This window comes from Kryptolebias marmoratus, linkage group LG10, assembly GCF_001649575.2.
Source record: "Kryptolebias marmoratus isolate JLee-2015 linkage group LG10, ASM164957v2, whole genome shotgun sequence".
NCBI lineage: Eukaryota > Metazoa > Chordata > Actinopteri > Cyprinodontiformes > Rivulidae > Kryptolebias > Kryptolebias marmoratus.
The window spans coordinates 19,218,059-19,239,452 of NC_051439.1; the positions used below are offsets into that span (position 1 = coordinate 19,218,059).

General features: G+C 42.5%; 1 protein-coding gene across 4 annotated transcripts; it reads right to left on the minus strand.

The window, feature by feature from the left end:
• Positions 1-2,744: 2,744 nt before the first annotated feature.
• Positions 2,745-21,108, minus strand: ttc7b (tetratricopeptide repeat domain 7B). 4 transcript variants are annotated; one of them, XM_017426171.3, is made up of 23 exons: positions 20,871-21,108; positions 18,970-19,124; positions 18,814-18,889; positions 18,531-18,623; positions 18,017-18,180; positions 16,802-16,923; positions 16,204-16,282; positions 15,461-15,636; positions 15,280-15,343; positions 15,052-15,189; positions 14,782-14,970; positions 14,575-14,692; positions 14,009-14,066; positions 13,827-13,899; positions 13,584-13,744; positions 13,368-13,484; positions 12,919-13,016; positions 12,530-12,787; positions 10,164-10,214; positions 7,452-7,592; positions 5,582-5,784; positions 4,619-4,692; positions 2,745-4,135 (listed from the first exon to the last, which is right to left on the minus strand). In XM_017426171.3, the coding sequence occupies exons 1-23, from the start codon at positions 20,989-20,991 to the stop codon at positions 3,988-3,990; spliced, it is 2,877 nt and encodes a 958-aa protein (XP_017281660.1). In that variant the 5' UTR covers positions 20,992-21,108; the 3' UTR covers positions 2,745-3,987. The 4 variants fall into 4 exon arrangements, with proteins under 4 accessions (XP_017281660.1, XP_017281663.1, XP_017281664.1 ...); XM_017426174.3 differs by lacking the exon at positions 10,164-10,214 and having other exon boundaries at positions 20,871-21,107; XM_017426175.3 differs by lacking the exons at positions 10,164-10,214; positions 12,530-12,787 and having other exon boundaries at positions 20,871-21,105.
• Between the last annotated feature and the right edge of the window lie 286 nt (positions 21,109-21,394).

A 21,394-nucleotide genomic window follows, 5' to 3' on the forward strand; every position in this document is an offset into this window, starting at 1 on the left:
ACCCCGAGCGCCGAGCTGCCCAATCAGATGTCAGCCTGTTAGACGAGCAGCCTCGGAGCAGGCGGCCCGTTTTGGCCGCCGCTCCTCCTGCTTCTGGTTCCATCCGCCTGGTGTCACGGTGATCATTTGGGCCGGTCAACCGCCTCCTTTTCCTTCTGCGAGTTTCCGTTCGGTTTTACTTCCTTTTCTCCCTGTTCTTCATGCATGCAGCGTTTTTAACGAGTTTCTGTTGAGATCCCAGAGACAGAAGGCCGTTTTTCCCGAGGGGAGGGGGACGGGAGGGGTGTTCGCTCGCCAAAACAAAGCCGGCGGCGACGGGTATTTTTAAGAGCAACGATTTTAAAACGTGGAATAAAGAACTGATTTTAGATTTTGTGTTTTTGGCATGTCAGGTTGATCACTTTAACCCTTTTGTGTGTTTACCTTTTTTGAGGGCGAAGAGCCCCTTTGGCAGCAGTTGTCTTAGACAATTGGACGGTTTGGGTGGGCTTTAAAGATGATTATATACAAGTACAGTTTCTGAGGCAATATCAGTATCAGCAAACCAACACATCTACCAGTATGAGTATTAATTTGGACTTTTACAGACATTTTAAAAGAAGGATACAATCTCTAAACGGCGTCCGCTATATTGCCTCGAAGGCTGTGCGTGTATGACTCTCCGGGGGTGTGAGGCTCAGTTTAAGGGAGGACTGGGTCGGAGCTTTGCAGCATTTCTAACCTTGTGTTTGTGTGTGAGTTTGCCTGTGTGTGTGTGTGCGCGTGTGTGTGTGGGTGCAGCGAGGCACGGCCCGGTCCAGTTCAGCTGTTCTTGTTCGGTTCAGTTGATCTGCATTCCAAGTTGTACATGCTAGTCTTTACATTTTGTTTTTCCAATAAAATGTCATGAACTAAGCTGATGGGTGTGTGTGTGTTTGTGGGGAGGGGGGGGGTGACTCATCAGAAGTGTGTGTGTGAGAGAAGCTGCGATCGTTTTCTAAAAACACAAACCTGCTTAATGTTTCCAAAAAAAAAAACTCGAGGACAAACTCCCGATGTAATTGTGCGGTCGAGCCGCCGGTTTTCCGGGGGCGTTCGTGAGGAACCCTCCGGATCGCCAAGAACGTCTGCGGATGGCTTGTTGCTAGGCAACAGGAGGCCTGGTTGGGATGGTTTGGAGAAGCGGGCAGCAGAAAACCGTGGGTGTCTTTATTTTTTTGACAGTTTTAGCAATCCGAGAGGGAGAAGTGCAGCAGATCCGGCGCTCTAACCTCCAAAAAAAAGCCGGAAATAAACGAGTTATGCGTGATTCAGTGCGTTTGTACTCCGCGTGAACAGATCCGAGGATGAGAATCGGGACGAGGGCGAAGATGGCGAGTGGGAGGTGTTTCCATGCATCTCACACTCTGTAGTTATGTAACAGTCTGAAGTAGATTCATATAGATCAGATTTCTGCTTCCTGTCGGCTGACGCTCTTCTTAAAACTGCAGCTGGAAAACAGGATCAGGCGTCCGGGATGTCATGTAGAAACTGGAGTTTTCAGGTGGAAACGATGCTGCTAATATCTGAAAACATTACGCTTTGAAACAAGGGAGGGAGATTTAAATACGTGAACTTTTAGCTTAAAGGAAATGAGTCTTTCCTGTCATGAAACAGTTTCTGTATACCAGGAGTGTCAAACTCCAGGCCTCCAGGCTCCAACATCCTGGAAGGTTTAGGTTTTCCTGATTCAGATGGTTTAATCACCTCCTGACCAAATCATCAGGTTCTCCAGCAGAATGTCCACAAGTTGTCCATTTAAAGCAGGAAGCCGTCTAAAACATGCAGGAGAGGAACAGAGTTTGACACCTGTGACGTACACTAAAATAAAAATCTCTTTTGAGCAACGTGAAGTAAGATATTTAAAAAATAAGCAGCAACATTTTCACAGGAGTTTCTATTAAACAGCAGAGATCCTCTGTGTTCTGTTCCTTGATTTTCTGAAGTTTTTAGTTGAATAAAACACCACTGGAGCCTGTTTTAGAGCTGATTTAAAGGTGGTGAAAGTCTTCAGTATTCACAGAAGCAAACTTGATTTATTCTCTAATGTTTACGTTTTTCTCCGCTGCTGTTCAGCTGCAGACAGGTGGTAATTTTACCTAAAATCTCATCTGTTGTGTTCAGCCAGTCCAGGTTGGATGAAAAACACACCAGTTATGTCATTTTATCTTTGAAAAATTGGCTCCATAAACAATTAAAGCTTTCAGAGGCTCACCGAGAACTGGTTGAGCGAAATATGCAACTTTTGAGCCAATTGGAAAGCATAAAAGTGTTATTTTCAACATACAGTAAACGCAGCATGGTTCTAAGAGGATTCATAAGCAAAAAGTGAATTTTCTCCTCTTAAAACATTTTTTCTACAAAATGACAATGTTCTGTTACTGGTTCAAGGGAAATCCTTAGTGACAATTCAAATCTAAATTAAAACACTCGTCTGACATGTTTTGCGTGAAACAGGCGTTTTATTCCCGTCTCTTCTAACCTGCGAGTCCCGGTGCTGACCTCTCTGAGAGATTACCTGTCAGTGACACCTGAGAAGCCAGCAGAGACCTCCGTACAGGTGTGGTGGGGGACTGCGAGCCTCCGAGACAAAGGCGGACACGCCTGACCGCTGACAGACACACACCTGAGAGCGTAACGCACACCGCCGCCCCCCTGAAGGTCACAGCCACAGGAAATACCCCCACACGGGTTCACCACAGCACGGCTCCATATCACACGAGTCGTTTTACGTCATTTTTTTTTATTATTGTAGTTTCAGTCATTGATTTACAGCAACAAGGACTCACTGATGGATCAACCTGAACCCGTTCCTCCTCTCATTCCTCCCACAGCGTCACTCCTCCGAAAAATAGATTCATAATTTACTCTCTAAAAACAATAAAACACACGAGGAACAATTGAATGTACGACGACGACTCTTTTATAATCAAATTTTAAAAAAATAGACAGGATGCAAAGACACTAACGCTGGATGTGTTTACACAGAAAATTTGATTTAAAAAAAAAAAAAAAATTCTCTCATTCGTGATAAAAAGATCTCCACTTTTACTAAACTTTATTGTTAATCTGTAACTTTACAGTTTTAAGTGGTAACTCTCAGAAAGTTGCTCAATGAAACAAAACGAAAAAGCTGCACACCAATAAGGTTAAAGGCGCTCATTGCAAAGCCATGAAGGCCGGATAAAAACAAACATATTGATGGTTGAAGTGTCCTTAGATTAAAGAATTACAACAAACCACCACGTGAGTTTGTTTAATGACAGAAAACAGCCAAAGTGACTGAAAATGGGTCAGTGGAAGAGCTGTTTGGTCCGACAACTTTGCTGTATTGGTACGTATTTACGCTCAAATCTGTTGATTAAAGTGATTTGTTTACATTGACTGCGTACCCGCATTTCAGAACTACATGTCTGGAAAACTAACGGAGTAAACTCCTTTTAAACGGCACCATATAGATGAAGTTTAGGGTTAATATTTTTTAAGTTTGGCCTCCTAGTTTGCAATGAGCACCTTTAAAATGAATTTTAAACAAAAAGCTGTCTGAATAAATCTGATTATCTGTGTGAACGCACCCAGATTTTTGGCATTTCCTGACTGAGCGATCCTTGGATTCCCAGTCAGCCGTACAGTAACAGATCAACAGCAACAAATAAACGTGTTTCAGTAACTGAGATATTTGGCTCATTAAAAGGAAACGAGGAACATGTCTTCCCGCCGGTAATCTGCTTTTATCAAATCTTTGCGCGCGTCTTTGGACTAAAGATGTAAACGGAAACTTCTGAACGTATTTACACAAACGAACGCACACAGGAAACACGTTGGCACACGAACACGGAGGTGCATGCACGGAGCGAGAGGTCCCAGCACGAACACACACGGTCAGGGGAGGGAGGTGTCTGCAGTATGTACAGGAGGATACACCTGTGTGCATGCAGGTGTGTGTGTGTGTGTGGGTGGGAGGGCGTCTCAGAGCGCTCTGGGGATGATGGTGAAAGGCAGGATGGGGCTGCTGGCCTCCAGCTCCAGGGCGGTGAGGAAACACTCGGTGGCGGCGGCGGCGTTTCCCTGAGCCTGCAGCACTTCGCCCAGGCTGTTCCACACGTCGTGCGCCGTGCTGACGGGAGGACAGGAAACGTTTACGACCAGAAAATACAACCTCATGAAATACCTCATTTACTTCCATTTTGCTTTAAAGGAACCAAACATTTAAACTGACACCATCAGGCTTTCTGGATTTATTTTAGCGTTATTTTTTAAGGATCTTAGCTTCTTTTTCGGTCAGTTTTAGTCCTCGTATCTGATCGTTTTCAGGAGGAATGTTAACACTTTAAGAGATGTGTCGACACATAACAAACAGACAACTTAAAGAATCATTTTGAACTTTTTTTTAGCCTCCTTGTCGCCATCAAATCATTGCTAAGACGTTTATAAAGAGCTGTTAGCTGAGAATGTAGGATGTGCTGCGTGAAGTTAAAAACAAAATCAGTGTAAATATGAAAACTCCTGCGAGAGCGAGGATGTGAAAGAAAGACGACAAGGAGAGAAGCGGGAATGAAAGGAATGGGTGGCAGAAGACAGAAGCGGTCCAGACGCCTACCTGTTGACCTGCACGGCGTCCCTCAGGACTTTCTCTGACAGGCTGTAGCGCTGCAGCTGGTGCAGAATTAGACCCTGAACGGAGCCACAGACAGCAGGTTTTAATATAAAAGCATGCGACAGATTCAAAGACAAGTTCAGAGGATGTTTTCACCTCCTGCACAACTCCAATCCTGAAACATCACCGGCTGTTTCTTTAGGCTCAGGATCAATCAGGTTTCTTCCCAAATAGGTCTTAAAAAAAGTGAAAATTGTTTGTTTTTCCTCTAAAAGACTACTGGAAAAGAACAGTTCTACTAAAAGTTATCGTAACTCTGTTCAAATGCTGAAACATCTCATTTCCATTTGACTATTTTGACTTAAATACTTGTTGTAGTTTCCAAAATAAACGTTTTTCACTGAAATAATTAAATCAGTGTAAGAGCAGCAGAAGATAACTGTACAAACAAAAGTTTTATTCTCATTTCTCCACCAAAAAGTAGAAACCTCAGTCCTCTCCTTCAGTTTTCCCTCTTTATAGAAACTAAACCCGACCCGTCTGTGTTTGTAAACCGGAGACATGGATATGTTCGACGTCCGGAGGCTCCCAGTTCAAAAACCAAACAAATTAAAGTTCCGGTTTCTTCTCCACAAGCAGGAGTTTGAAGTGTTAATCCCGCTGCTTTGAACTCACAGCTAATGGACATTTGGTCCTGAATACGGTGAGTTCTTTCAGCTTTAGCGCTAATGTTGGGAAAAAGGGAATGGCTTCGGAATTCCCACTGGAATTCCTCCAGGAATGTTTTCTGAGGCTGGATTTGTTTGCAGCCTCTTTGTTAGCAACATTTCAGGCGTGACAACGTAATCAGAAGCTGCGAGGATCGAATTAGAGACAGAGGATCGCTTTATTTCTGCGCTGAAGCAGAGAGGTGAGTTATAGGCTGTTCGTGCCCCGCCCCTGAGGATTCTGGGTAATCAGTCTCACCAGCCTCTGCATGGTCTTGACGTGGGTCGGGTTGATGGACAGGGCCTCCTCGTACCAGCGTTTGGCTTCGTCCATGTTGCCCTTCAGCTCGGCGATCTGGCCCCTCATGTACAGGACGTTGTGGGACGTGGGGAAGAGGTTGGCGGCCTCCTGTGTGCACGCCGTGGCCTCGGCGGGTTTCGACATGCCGATGTACACCTCAGCTGCCGGGCAGACAACAAACATTTACAGAGAACTGATGAAAAAGATGCTTACATTTAAGTAAAACATGCAGCGACCTTTTTATTAAATCAACTCCTGAAGGCAAAGCGTGTTCCTTTCTCTGTCGTGTTAGCAAAATATCTCAAGAACCTCTGGATGGAGCTAATTTAGGTGCTTTAGTAGCTGAGAGTCATCCTGAACACATACTCTGAGGGTCGAGCAGAACGACTTTAACTCCACATCAGGTGATCTGAGTTTAAAACTCCATCATGAAGTCAGACTACAGATAATCCGCCGTAATCTGAGCATTTTCTGCCACGGAGACAGAAAGAAGAGGCTCACCCATCTGAAGCTCCCCCCGTCCGTTTCTGAGATGAAGGCGGACCATGACGGAGGGAGGGAGGCAGAGGAAATGAACGCTCCCTCCATTTGTCCTCCTAATTCGCTGATTACATTAGCTGTGTCGCCAAGCTGGAAATGACCGCCCGACGAGAGGAAGCAGCTGCGGAGATAAACTGCCCGTGTGTGTGTGTGTGCACCGCCTGCGTCTGTTTATGCCTGCTCCCCGCTCTGTTTACGTTTGTCTGCTGCTGATGCAGAAAAGAAGAATCAGGGCTCCACAGCGCCGAGAGGGAAATCTAATATCTGACACGTCCATCTAATCAAAGTGCTCTTAGGAAGCCGCAGTCAGCTCCACGAGGGGAACCAAAATACTGTTAATAAAACTTCAGAATCAATTAAAGGACTAAAATTACTTCCTTCCCAGAGTTTAAACTAAGCTCAAAACGACAAAGTAGGTCAAATCCTGTAAATGACATTCGGAGCGTCTTATCTGTTAGCGCCTAAAGTACGAGTTGAGGATGACTCTCAGCTACTACCACGCCGAATTTTAGCTCAATATCTGCAAAAACCGGCTGACTTGTAGCTGTTTTTGTGTTTGCTGTGGCAGCCATCTTGAATTGGAGTCGTAGCTGCACATCCAGTGATCACTCTCTGAGCGTTTCATTAAAATCCATCCAGTTGGTTCATGAGATATTTTGCTAACAGGCACACGAACGCAAGCAGTTTGGCGGCGGGCGATATGACACGGCAAGAAAAATGAAATATTTCACCTTTTATTCTGACTTTAAGTGTTGAAATCTATGTTAAACTCGACAGAAATCCAAATAATTAACAAATTTACAAAAAATAAAGACTTAATATTTGTTTAAACATCCATAAATCTTATCAGGAAAATAATTCACCTTCACAGGATTTAGTAAAAGTTGAGTTTTCCTCACCTGACTTGTTAGTTTGAGGTGTAAAAGCACTTTTACCTGAATGTTTGGTATTATCAGGTAACACAGAGACATCCACACACCTAAAATGAAGCATCTAAATACTAAAAATACTCTATTTTTGCCCCTTTTTCTAATTTTAAATATAAGCAGAGGGAGTCGATGACAACTGTTTCCCTGGAAGAGTTTTGACCTTCAGGTTTGGTGAAGCCACAGACGAGCCGCAGAACACGGTGACATTTATTAAGAAGCCGGCTGCTGCAGGACCCAAGGCGGGGACGGGGAAACAACACACCGCTAATTATCGAGACCCAGCGGCACCATAAAGCCTGAGATTAAAGCGGCGGCCTGTAAAAGTGCAGAAAACGAAAGAAATGGGCGCTCGCACACACCTGCGTGAAGCCAGATCTGAGCCAGGGTCATCCAGGGGTGCAGGGGTCCGTGTTTGGGGGCGCTGCTCTGCAGGGAGGACGCCACCTCCGACAGAGCCTGCTCCACCCGACTGGCCGCGATGGACGTGGCGTGGACGGAACCTGCGGGACGCAAGAGGCACGCCGTTACACCTGAACCTGCCGGCGTGCTGCAGCGGTGTCAAACAGGCGTGTTTTATGAGCGTTGAAGTCAAAGTGTGCGGTGATTGGCTGAGCGTTTCACAGCACTGAACACTGTTAATGTGTTGGATCAACCACTGCTGATACACAACCATGCATAAACTGCCTCTGATAGGTGAAACTAAATCAGATTATTATGGGAGGTTAGAGCAAAGCTGTTAGTTTAAACCCATAATAATCTGTCAGACATCCTGTTTCAAATTACACGAGAGTTCAGCCTATAAATATTGATTATTTCTTTAATCGTTCTACTTAAGGATTTAGCTTTAATGTGAGTAAAAATACATTATTTCCTCTTGTCGTTACTTTTTCTAGGCTCCTCTCCCTGTTTGAGTTTGGATTTAGTCAGAAGAAGAAGAAGACGAGACGTTAAAGGGTGTATGGAAGCAAAAACACAACAAAACAAAACAAAAAAAGGAAGAGTGTTTCTGATTAGTGACGTGACTGAGAAACTACATCGCCTCCATTTTCAAACTCCAGGTTTCTCTTCGAGCTGAAGCACGAACGTTTCTCTGCAGTTGTAACGTTTAAACAGGAAGAGATCATTCGATCACAAAGTTTTAGGTGTTCTTCAACTCAAGGGTCAAATAAAAAAGCGCAGCAGTTGCACAAAATAAACAGCTGACATTTATATAACTAATATTTCGGCTTTATAAGGTCCACAAGGTATCCTCCAAAGTAAACAAAAACTAACCCTCGTCCCTCCTCGGTTTATTTTATTTTACTTGCACCACTCTGCGTTTATAATCGCTTGTCTGTTTGAGCTTTTTTAGCTGAAGAATATTAATTTTCCAAACTCTATTTTCTTTCTTCAAGGCTGAGTTTCCCCCACATTAAAACCTTTCTGTCCTCTGAGACCAAACAGCAAAAAAAACAAGAAAAAAATTTTGTTTTTGTCACTGAAGCTTTCGGACAATAAAAGCAAGTCTCGAGTTCAGGTTTCTGCAGATATTAAACTCACATTTAGCTCCTTTTCCCTTCAGGAACGACGACTGGCTTTTATTTCTGCTCAACTTCTTGCTGCTATGAAATAAATCATAACTTTGAAAACAGCCAATTTAATTCAGAAGCCTAAAACAACACTTCACTAAATGGATCATTTTAAAGATAAAACTGTATAAATCTTAAAATGTAAGAGTTTGAAATCGCAGTTGAATCGTGGTCCAAATAAAGTGTAATCTGAGAGATTATTTTAGTTGTTTTTGACTCATTCTGATGTCTGATGAACAGAAAATATGTAGATAAAAACAGATTTATTAGAAGCAAAGACGCTGTTTAACTGTGGATACGACACAAATAACTCATGTTTTATAAAACCACTGGGTAAAAAAAATAACATTTAAACCATCCTGACTCTTTAACATTCAGCTCAATAAAGTCTGAATCAAACTTTAAACTTTTAATTTTATCAAATCTTCTGAATCTTTGATTTTTTCCCCAAACAAGAACCGAAAGGTTGTTTATAAACGTTCTTTAGTTGTTCCTGTTTTCATAGTTTAGTCAGAAACAACCTGATACTGACTATAGGAGCACTGATGGTAATGTGAGGGCGGATGGATATGTGGAACACGTTATTTTTTTTATTTAAAGACATTATTATTAATATGGATGTTTGTGTTCTGATGATGAGCGGATCTATGGGTCTGAGGCATGAAGGACAGCAGGAGGGGAAACTAACTTTATGTCAACTTTTAGGTCTAAAAAAATGCACATTTCAGAACTTTATTAGCTTAATTTTAAAACGAGACACCCAAAGTGGAAGATGTTTGCTTTATATGCAAGAAAAATGTTTTACTTACTAAAATTTGCACCTTTTTAAAGCTGCTTTCACTTAGAAATTTGTAGAAAAAGGCGACTAATAACCGCAACGTTTCCCCCCTCAGCTCTGAAAGTCATTTTATATTTGCAGATGTTTACTTATTAGGTGTCAATAAAAAGTGAAGGCAACATATTTACAGGGCTGGTAATATTATGATCGAATGAAGTGACCTGAAGCGATAAATTTGCGCTTTGATTTATGCTTCTTTGCCCTCCCAGACTCCTCTGGGGTTCGTCATCAGCCGATTGTCGCAAATCAGCCGTGACACTTTGTCGCAATTCCTCCTGACGACCGTGAGTGACCAGCGTTGTGTTTACAGTTAATATTTGTGAGAATTAAAGCTGCTTCCTGGCGTCACTTGATTGTTTGTCTGCTTTTAAAGGAAAACCTGCTGGAAATTATTTGTTTTTTCTCCACGACGTGCTGAACTCAAACAACCTCTTCCTCTTCCAATCTGTACTCGATCTGGTGCATTTTGTGCAGCTTCAAAGTGACAAAACTTGACTGAAGTTCTAGTTTATGTCACCGTTTTCCTCCTGAAACTGTCTGCAGACGTCGTGATCAAGCAGAAAAACACGAGTGCTTATTATCCATGAGGCGCACCGGGGAAATGGGAGGGAAGCGATGGATGGATGGAAGGTGGAAGGTACGATGGAGGTTAGATGGCTACTTACAAACAGAAAATATGGAGGAAAAACCAAGAGTGTTAGCGTCCTGAAGGCCGCCTTGAAAGGAAAACAAAAAAAGACGGAAGGATGGGAAAAAAAAGAGATGATTGTTAACAACTGAAAGAGAAAAAAAAACAGAAGAAACCCACTTTTATAAATAAAAAAAACAAAATTCTTCCCAGAAACCTTTAAACCCACATCTTAACATACACACAGCCTTAATAACAGACTATTTGTTCAACATAAATAGCATTTTAGTGGTTAAATTACACATAAACTGACATGTTTCTGCTTCATACCTCAGGAGCTTCCATTTCAGATTTCTACTTTTTCAAAGAAACATAAACACAGCTGCCAAATACGACACGGTTTACTCTGGAGATCGACTCAGACGGCTTTAATCATCTTATTATGTTCACATTTTTATGGAAGAGGTGAAAACAGGGAGAGAAGACACGAGGGTGGAACAGGATTAATGTCTGAAATGACAGAAAACCAGAGGTTCGAGGAAGTTAGACAAACCGAAAACACGTGAAGGTAAAGCAGGAAAGATGACTAAAAAAAGGCTCCAAGTCTGAGTCTTAGATGTTAGATGAGCGGCAGGTTCAATAAACCTGAACTACATTCAAACCCAAACCTAAACTTAACGTTTGATGACATGTTTAATATTAAAGCCTCATTTTTTAACTCCTAACAAGTTCTTCTTTGTGATATTCCAATTATTTTAGTGAGTTTAGACCAACGGTGTGGGTCACCCAACAGTCCCTGGATAATCCCAAAATATCGACATATATTTAAAAAGAATGAGAGTTTATGGGAAGAGTCGTACATTTATTTTAATAGTTTGGTGACTCCTTTGTCGCCTTTACTTTACGGGTCAGAGGCTAAAAGGTTTGAGAATCGCTGCTTTTGTTAAACTGGATTTACTGACGGAAGGTTAAAAGTTTGGCCGTAAAGTAAAAATTGGAAACTCATCAAGAGATTTGAGCATAACTTCTGATTTGATGTCATCATCCGGCCTTTAAGGAAGCGTCAGAACTTCATATTTGAAGAAAAAACGAAGCCTGAAGCTGCCTTTTAAACACGAGCGTGGTTTGTAACATTTCTTACATCACGTCGGGAGCTCAGCGGCCTCCTCCATCAGCACATTTGGATATTCTGAATTCCCATCATGAGCGTGGATCTTTCAGGACCGTTTTTTTTTTTAAAAAACACGTTGAATGATTTCTGACACCGAGAACCGAGCAAAAATGTCAAATATGAAAAGCTGCTGATGAGATTCATGTTTTTCTGGTTAACATCACATCTAGATGACAAATTTCAGAGAAGCTCAACAGAGCAGCTCTCTTGTTAGAAGAGCATCTGTTGACTCAGATTGACTCAAAAATGAGCCGATTCTCCAGCTTCGCTCTCCGACAACACGCCACGAGCGACTTCCCAAAACGCACGAGGTTCCTGAGCGGCTGCAGATTGTTGCAGCGGTGGTGAGTAATCTGTGAGAAATAAAAACCCTTTTTGTTAAAAGGCTGTAAACAGTTTGATTAGGTGGCTAAACTCCAATCATATCACTTAGCAGCAGAGGCTTCAGAGTTAAATTATATAAATTTGATTGCACTTAGTGGCCGACGAATGAGACAAATCAGGAGCCAGGAGAGGACGCTCCTGCTGTCCAAAAGTTTCATTTTTAAAGGTTCAAAGTTCAAGGAGTCGTTATTACCGCCAGATGGGAATTTGATTTACAGCTAACTGTAAAACATAATGTGGAAAAACACATTTTCATGTCACTGTTAGCTAAGATATCGTAAACTGTGAGGCTGATAGCTGCCAGAGGATGGGATTTCTCGAACTGACCGGTTCTGTAAATAAATAAACTCCAGATCGGCTCAAACGAATCTAACTTGCTTCAAAAACACGATATAAAAGGGTTGCTTAAAAATTTAGCTGCACGTCTTCACAAAACCCTGCAGAAAATGACCCGAGGTGACCTGAAGCTCAAAAACACAGAACAGGAATGACGTCCTGAGTTTTTCTCTTCAGTCCTGACGAAAAATAAAACATAAAACTTTTTAGTTTTGACTTAATAAAGAGTCAAACATGCTGCTCCACAACCGAGCCCCACTAATAAGGTGGAGAGTAACTTGATGATAAAGAGATAAATTCTGCTTGGAGATTTGGTGCCTGAACGCCGTAAATCAGGCACAGAGAGCCGACTGTCAAAACTTACTTTAACAGCGAGTTCAGCACCTTTACGTCTGATTTTACTGTGATTAGAACGAGCTGCAACACTAAACATGCAAATCCACCCGAAGTGGTTTGTTTCAGGTCACTCTCCACACCGTGCTGCAGGCAGAGTGAGCGGGACGGCAGATTACAGTTGGGGGGCGGACGCCGAGCCACGTGGTTGCAAAACGACTGACTCCTGGTCTTGATGGGCGGAGGAGGAAGAGGAGGAGGACAAGGGAGGGAAGGGTAGGAGGAGAGGTTCCTGGCTGGAGGGGAAACGGGAGGAGGCTGGAAAGTAACGGCAGGGGATGAAGGGGAGGACAGCGGGGAGGAGAGGGAGGACATGGTGGACGGGGAGGTGGGGGAGACTGGTTCGAAACCAGAGAGGGAGGAGGAGGAGCCTGAGACTAAAAAAAACAGGAAATAAAAACAGAAAAGAGTCAAATTAATCCAGAAATAAAGGAAGGAGGAAGAGAACAGAACAGAAGGACACGGGGGCCGTCTGCGTGTTTCTGTGACCGGGTCTTTGGTTTCCTACCGGTCTCAGGGTCGCTGAAGTCAGGCAGAGTCATGGCGTTAAGCTGCCGCCTGTCTGCGATGGCTCGGTCCAACAGGCTGCTGCCGCGCCCCGAATCACTGCCGGGAACACAAAACCAAACGTGACACACGAGGAACAAAAACCGCTTCTGTGCGACTCGCTAAACAGGTCGAACCAAAACGTACAGCGACGGAACAGCAAGGACACCTTTTGTTAACGAGGCAAAGTTATTCACGGTGAAACTGAGCCTTGTACAGTTTATTTAATCAGTCTGCGTATTTAGCGTATAAATAACGAATTCAGGGAAGATGTGCAACACGTTAATCTGTGTGTTCACACACAATCTGTGCATTGAGAGGTTTTTACAGCTGCTGCTGTTTACACTGAAACCTGAGTTTGTGTTGAAGGTGTGTGTGTGTGTGTGTGTGTGTGTGTGTGTCTGAGCGTACCTGGGGTTTGTCAGGTTGTAAAAGCTCTTCCAGATCTGCAGCATGTGTTTACAGGTGAGCAGAGCTTCTTCTGGTCCTCTACACATCGCCTCCAACTTCACCTTGGTGTACAGCAGGCTGCGCGCACACACACACACACACACAGCGAGATGGTCGTCTGCCACTCGGCTCACATAAACAAAGACGTAAAACCCTGTGCACGCGGGTGCGCCTCACTTGAAGTTCTCTGGATACTCGGACAGAGCCATCTCGATGATGTTCAGGGCATCGTGGTAGTGTTTCTGAGCGGAGAGAAGTAGTGCCAGCAGGTGGAGGGAGTGGACGTCGTCTCCTTGGAGCTGCAGCGCCTGGCGAACGTAACCCAACGCCTCGGGGATCTACACACAAACACACACACACATCAGAGAGAAGCAACTCCTGGATGTTCTGAGCTTGATTTCTTTTGGTTTGTAGCGTTACCTGTCTGGAAACGGCCAGCTGCAGAGCCAAATAGAAAGCAGCGAGATGGTCAGTGGGAGTCAGACTCTGAGCTCTGCGGACGAGAAAGACAAGTTTCACCAACATGAGACAGAACTGAAGATCTCAGGTCATTTATTAAGCTAAATTTTAATGAATAAACACAAGAAACACTCGGTTCGGACCTCTGGAAGGCCCCCAAAGCTTTCCTCTGGTACTCCTCCTGCATGCTCCGCAATGATGCTAAAAAAAGGAACAAACAGAAAGAAATAAACCTTCAGATACAAGAAAACACAACTAAATGTTCTAACACACAGTGTGGACACAGATCAACTCTTCTGACATGACTAATGAGCTCTAGCCTCTTCTAAAATGTTTAATTTATAATAAAATAATATTTAAACACTTCTGGAATGAGTGTTTAAGGAGATGCCTCAAGAAAACAAGAAATTTATATAATGGAGCTAAATTCATAACACTTCCTGTAAGACTTAAAAACGCCAAAAATGAAGCAAACCAACTTTAAGCTTTAAAAGAAATGCATTTTAAAGGCTTACCATATCATCTAATGTGTAAAATAACAACATTAGAAGTAAATTAAAAGTGACGCTTTCAAATAAATGTGATGGTAACGACGGTAAGAGTAAAGCTCACAAAAGAGTACTTGAGTAAATCTTCTGTAAGTTACGGATTACGTCAGTTTTGTTTTTCTGTAGATTCTCTCAGCATCATCGTGAACAAACAGGCTTACCGTCCGTGGCTTTGAGGCTGTAAACCAAGCCGATGGCCAGGTAGCCTTTGGCTCTGAACTCAGCTGCTTTCTCTCCCATGTCGATCACCATCTTTGCAAAGTTTTCTCCTTCGTCCAGCTGAAATTTGAGAACAGATTAAAGGCAAACCGTTTATTCATTTGACAGAGAGCTGCAGACTCGGTCAGCCTGTTCTATGTGGTTCTGACCCAGTGCAGAGGTCCGATGCACAGTTTAACAGCCAGCAGCGGGATGGTTGGGTCTTCGGGCTTCAGCCGGATGCACTCCTTGAGGACTTTGACGGCACGAGCTGATTTGCCAGCTGCCATCAGCGACAAGGCGAGCTGGTACCACAGGTGAAACTCCTCGAAGGCAAACTTCATGGCTCTCTCCAGACACTGAGGATGAGGAGACATTTTACAGTTTTGGTCGTGGAAACTAATCTGTTCAAAGTCACCAAGATGGAGAGGGCTGTTCACCTCAGACAGCATCTCGTACTGCCCCCTCCTGCCCAGAGCTATTGTCAGCAGGTCGTACACCACAGAGGCAGACTGCAGGCTGATGATCCGGTCGTTGTTGTGCTCAGGAATCCTGCTCAGGACTGCATCGCGATTAGCCTGAAAGACGGACACGCAAACACAGACGTAGAAAGAAGAGCTGCACTACGGGGGGGCTTCACGGTCTGCGATTTTCTGACAGTTTCTCACCATGGACTCGCTGATGAGCAGCAGCAGCAGCGCCTCCTCTGTGTTCTCCTGAGGGCAAAACAGACTGAAACGCAGCAGAGTTGGACAGGAAGTTAGAGGATAGCTCCTAGTTTTACAAACGACCCTGGAACCTTGTTTCATTTCCAGCTCAGTACCGACGCTCGTCTCGCCGGCCACTTACTTCTCTCCTGAGTACACCCGCGGGCGTCGGCTCAGCGTGTAGTTCTTGCTGTAAGTGTGTCCTTGTTGTGTGGGATTGTCCAGAGGAGACACCGTTGGTGGATCCTCCAGAGGGGACCAGTAACTCTGCTCGCACATTCCTCTGAGCAGGATCTCTGCCAGCTGCCGCGCTATGGTCTACAAACACAGAAACAACAATTATTTTACTTTATATATGTCAGAATCTAGGTGTTTTTACTATCAAATATAAACTAAACGTGCCAGTTCTGGACTGTTTTAAGGTCTTGAGCCCTCCCTCTTTATTACTCGTGTGTCCATTACTAAAATATTCAAGATGGCCACCACAACAAAGTGACATCAGCTAACTGAGTCAGTTTTACAGGTACAGAGCTAAAATCCGACATGGTCGTAGCTGAGAGTCATTCACTACGCTCACAGTATCGTATGAGACTGAAATTTTATTTTTAAGGTTTGACCGAGTCGACAAAAATCATCATTTCTCGGCACAAGATGATCTTAGTTTCAACATGAAAGCAGCGATGGTGATGTACATCTCATCTTTTAGTTCCCGACAGGTGATTAAAGTCAAAGAGAAATTTAAAAAGCCTCACTTGCCCAGTTGTTAAAAATTAAAAATCCCATCCAGCCGCTGATGATACGATAAACCAGCTGATTCACTTCACAGTCTTACAGACGATAGAAATACCACAAGTATCAAACAGCCCTCCCCGTCTTTTTCCTCACCATGCGAAGGTTCTGGGTGGTTCTGGTCTCAACGGCCCGAAGGATCTCTCGAAACCTGCCCACACCTTGTGTCAGGTTGCTGAGGGATCGAGGACCGAACAGAAACACAGAAGAAAAAAAAGGTAAGTAATCGTCAAACGGTGCAGAGTGCCGTGTTAATCTGAAACCGTGGATAAACGGGTGATTCTGTGAGGGTAAAATCAAACTGCAGGTGTCTTTTAACGTTCATTTTTTGCTGCTTTCTGACGAAGCCACGACGGCAGATTTAATGTATTTCACTCATTTCTTCCGGGTTTTAACAGCTGCTGCAACACGAAAGCTAATCCCGCTGCTCTTAAAACCACACAACTGAGGGAAGCGCTTTGAGCTGAAATGTGTATATTAATTAGCTGTGTTCACACTTCATCCACCCGTAAGCAGCTTTGTAACACCACAACTGCAGAGTGGGTGGAAGGTGTCCACAGAGGGTCCACTCGTGATTCCTGCTGGGAAAATGACATCCAGAACAGAGCGATTATTGTTCCCATCTTCCCTTAGTTGTGCGTTCTGTTTTTATCCTGAAGTAAACTCACATCTGCGTGTTTTCCGTGTTATTTACCCGTTCTTGAAGTGGATGACGTGGGCCCTCTGCAGGCCGGTCTCCAGGAAGTAGCCCAGTTCCATGTCCTGTGTTGTCGGTCCGGGCTTTGGGCTGCGGTTCTGAATTCCCGCCGATAACGCCTACAGAGAGAGACGACCAGAGAGCGCAGTAATGAATTAACTGAAACAACTTCTTATAAAAAACTCACAGTGACAGCTCTACAACACTTCCTAGTAAAGCTATTTCTACAATATCCTAACATCTTAAGTTGCATCACTGAGCCTGAAATGATGCAGACTTTTTTCTTCAGCTTTTACATTTGTGTGACGCTGAGTCAGCTTTAACATTTTGTGATTTAACTACATCTACACACTTTGTGATATTTTAGTCATTTATAAATCAAAACGTTCAGCTCATTCAGGAGACGGCTGCTTTGACTTTTGGTTTCTGTAACTTTCATTGTTCTTTAGGAGATTTGCTTCAGTGCACAGGCTCTAATTTTGTCTTCTTCTGCTTCTTTTAGCTACGCTTTTGTGGCTGTTGTTTAGCTAACAGTTAGCTATTTTAAGATTTTACCTAACATTTTGCTACTTTTATCTTTTAACTAGTGTTTACTACTTTTAACTAGCATTTAATACTTTTGGCTTTTAGCAAACCTTTTGTCACTTTTAGTATCTAGCCAACTTCTTTCTAATTACAGCTTTTAGCTACCTTTTTGTGGCTTTCAGCTAGACTTTTGCTACATTTAGCTAATCTTTTGCTAGTTTTAGCTCGCATTTTGCTGCTTTTAACTAGGCTTTTGCTAAATATATCTTTTAACTAGCATTTTTGATATTTTTAGCTTTGAATTGGTGTTTTCTACATTTAGCATTTAGCTAGCATTTTGCTTCTTTCAGCTCTGTTTTAGCTCCACGCTGCACGTTTCCAGGAAGAACTCGTTCTCTAGTTCAGAATATTTCTTTGTATAACTGCATTCTTGATGATTTTAGGTAATAAAATCTATGCTAACAATAAAAGTTTAAAGTGTGAACTGTGTTTTGCTGTATCTCACTCAGTGGCCGCTCTTCGAGTACAGAAGAAGAAATGTGTTTGTTGGCTCTGATGACCAGAATCACATTAACAGAATATTTATCACACTCCCACCAGGATGGCACAACGCTTCCAGGCACCAACGAGTTATCTGCTGAGCGCTCCTGAGCCAAGTCCCTCGGTTTCACACCCTCACGCACGAACCTTCTCAGCTTCCTGCAGGTAGAGCAGAGCGATGTCTCCAGACTTTTCGTAGCAGGTGATGATTTCCTGATCCCGCTCCGTCGCGTTCCGATTGGATGCCGGAGACCCCGTGTTCTTATTGGACAGAGCCGGAGAGGCGGCCGGGACCTTCTCTAGACACAAGCCTTGGAGACGGGGATGAGGAAATGAATTAATTATGACAGAAGCCATGAGTCAGCTGGTATTCATCTAACACATTTGGACACTCGGGTTATCATCCTCACTTAATGTTCCCCAGATCAAACTAATTCATGCCTCACAATATAATAAATAATATATGTTAAAGATTAAAGTTAGTGCAGCTCAAGAAAACAAATAAATGTTTCCAGTTAAACCACAGCTGTCGGTCAGCAGTGACACTCTTCTGCCACCAAGAGGAAAACACAGGTACTACAGAGATCTGAGAAGACTGGATTGAAGACATCAGTCTGATTTTAAAGTGCTATAAGACATAAGAGACAAAGTTCTTACACACCTTTGGTTGAATATGCCTCTGCTATCATGGACAACCTGTACACAGGAGCTCCAACCAACTGCAAGTCCTCCAGATTCACCTTGTTGTAGTGACCTGGAAAAATATGGGTCATCCTTTCAGTTTTAGCTGTGCTCTGGAGTAGAGACATGCTTTATTTATGATCAAATATCAGTATTTTTAAGGTCAACAGTTCTCCGACCTTTCAAACTAATAGTAAAGTAATTTATTCATTTGCGTTTTGGGGCTTGAATCAGAAAGTGAAGACATAAAAGTTGAAGATTACCTAAAGCGTCTTTGTATTCTCCTTCCACATAACAGAGTTTGGCCATCAACAGACTGGCCTCCTGGAGGTAATCGGGCTGCAGGAAAAGTTAGATTCGAAGCTTTAGATGTGAACGACGGCTGCAAAGTCATCAAGTTTCTCGGGTTTCAGGGTTACCTTGAGGTTCCCTCTGTCCAGAGCGGCGATGAGATGTTTCCTGACCTCCACCAGTTTGGGGCGGGGACCTCTGGGACTCGAACCCGGCTTGATGGGGTTCTCCTTCAGGTACGTCTGGAGCTTGCATTCCCCCAACAGTAGCTCGCCTAAATCATCTATACGCACACAGATAAAGAATATTTGGAGAGTATTCATCAGTAGGGTCTATTTTACCTCAATCATTAGACTTGAATCTACATGCAAGTGTCAAATAAAACAAATAGTTTATGGTAAATAAGGTTCTAGGGTCAGTCTGAGGTCAATTTAACAAAAGAACAGCCAGCTGAAATTAACCACTATCTATAAATATGACATTTTAAATGAAAGTGTGTCTCTTCAAAAGTCACCCTGCTGAGGTTTTAGTAATTTCCCACCAGAAATAATGAAATTTATCTGAATTTTAACAAGTCTATAAGCAGGAAAGAAACACCACTTTTCCTGCAAACATACCAGCAAGAATTAGGTACAAATTACACAACTGTGCACGTAAAAAAAGTAGCTGAAGTGACCCCTAATCCAGCTCCCACGGATCAATAATAGAAGCTTTATTCATGCAGTTTAGAAGCAAACTGCAATATTTGAAAACATTTTTATCATGACAGAAACCATAAACTGGCGTTAAAATGTAAAAAATGCTAAATACTTTCTTACAGATTAATGTTATTAGTTTATAATATATATTATATTATATATAAACCGTAACAGCAGAGGTTTAGGTGTTCAAAATTCAATTTACATGAAAGGAATGGAAATTGAATAAAAAATACATTTTAATATTTTGTGCAGAACTTAAACACTTTATACTTCTCTGTAAATGATGCTCTCTTTAATCCTTACTGACAGTTCGTTCTTGTTGAAGCTGCAAATATTTAACACTTCAATAGAAAGCAATGTTTTATTTTGCTCTAATTAAAGTTTAAAGTTTGATACGAATATTTTTCTGTAAATTTACTTTCCTTCACTGCTCCCTTCCACAGACACAGCTCTTAAAAATGGATTTTTACTGTGTAAAATAACATCTTAGCAGCTTCAGTTCAGCTTGTGAAGCTGATTACATTATTATAACAAACATTTATCTTGATAAGAGACAAAAAGTAGGTTAAATTAGTCACAATTTGATGTTTAATTGTGCTGTTTTAGTGAATACACAGTAAATTCACAGCTTAGATGTGTCTCTGCAGCCATTATTAATTTAAACTGATAGTAAAATTACATAGATTTTATACTTTTTGTAAACAAAATTAACAAGCAGTCCTTAAAGACCATATGATGCTCACTAACCCAGTTTAAAGTTAGCATGTAGCACTCAGTACAAAAAAACTAAATTTTTGGTTTCGGCAAACGATTTGGATTCCTAATAAGAAAATTAAGATACATTCATAAAGCTCGTATTTTTCTGAAAAAATAGGCTATCATTAAAATTCAATAAATGTTGATTAACTATATTAAAATCGTGACTGTGGTGTGGTATCTTGTAACATTAAAATCAATCAGTTTAGAGACTGAATGATAAAAAAACATTAATGCGTAGCTAATAAATTGTTTTATTTCACTGTAGCTTCATTTGCTGGTTTATATCTCATCTGAATAACACACAATAACAAATATTATTAGCTTTCTTGTCACACATTAGTAAAAAGGTGAGCCAAACCGGGTCACATATCCATGAAATGACAGCGCCTACTCCCACAAAGGTACGACAGTTATTAGTGAAACAATATATTTCTTTTTTTCTAATTAACTGACTATAAAGCAGAACACAGTGCTAAGATCTCCCATCATCGGATGCAGTTGTCAGGAAGTCCGGAAGACCCAGGCCGGGGTAAAGGCCTCCCGGATCGGATACACGAGCAGCTTCCTACCGTTGGATATTAGCTTCGCCGACAGCTGCCGAACCAGCTCCGGTATCTTGTCCCACTGGCTCTCTGAGCGGCACCGCTCGATCTCGGTCTCCAGTCGCGATCCAGACTTCCTCGCTGTCATTTTCCGTGACTGAGGTCGGCTGGGCTGGACTGGACCGGACCAAAACACCCCGAGAGGCTCCCTCCTCCAAAAGCGAGCGAGGACGAGCGTCAAGTTGGACACGTACGAGGAGCGGCTTCCGGTGGCAACTTTTCGGACAAATAAACCAGACGGGGACAAATTTGTTAAATGTACTGTATGATTCGCTCACTATATTACTTCACTTACTACTGTTTTTACTAAAAAATATCAATCAAATTAAATTTGAAAAGAGAGACCAGATCTTACTTTGGTTAAACAGCGACATCTAACGGTTTGGAGGATGCAATTACACGCTGGTTTTACATTGTTTCATCCCGCTTAATTTACTGATACTTTCTTCATTTTTGTCCGCTACTTTTATTTTATAAATACATACAAAAAT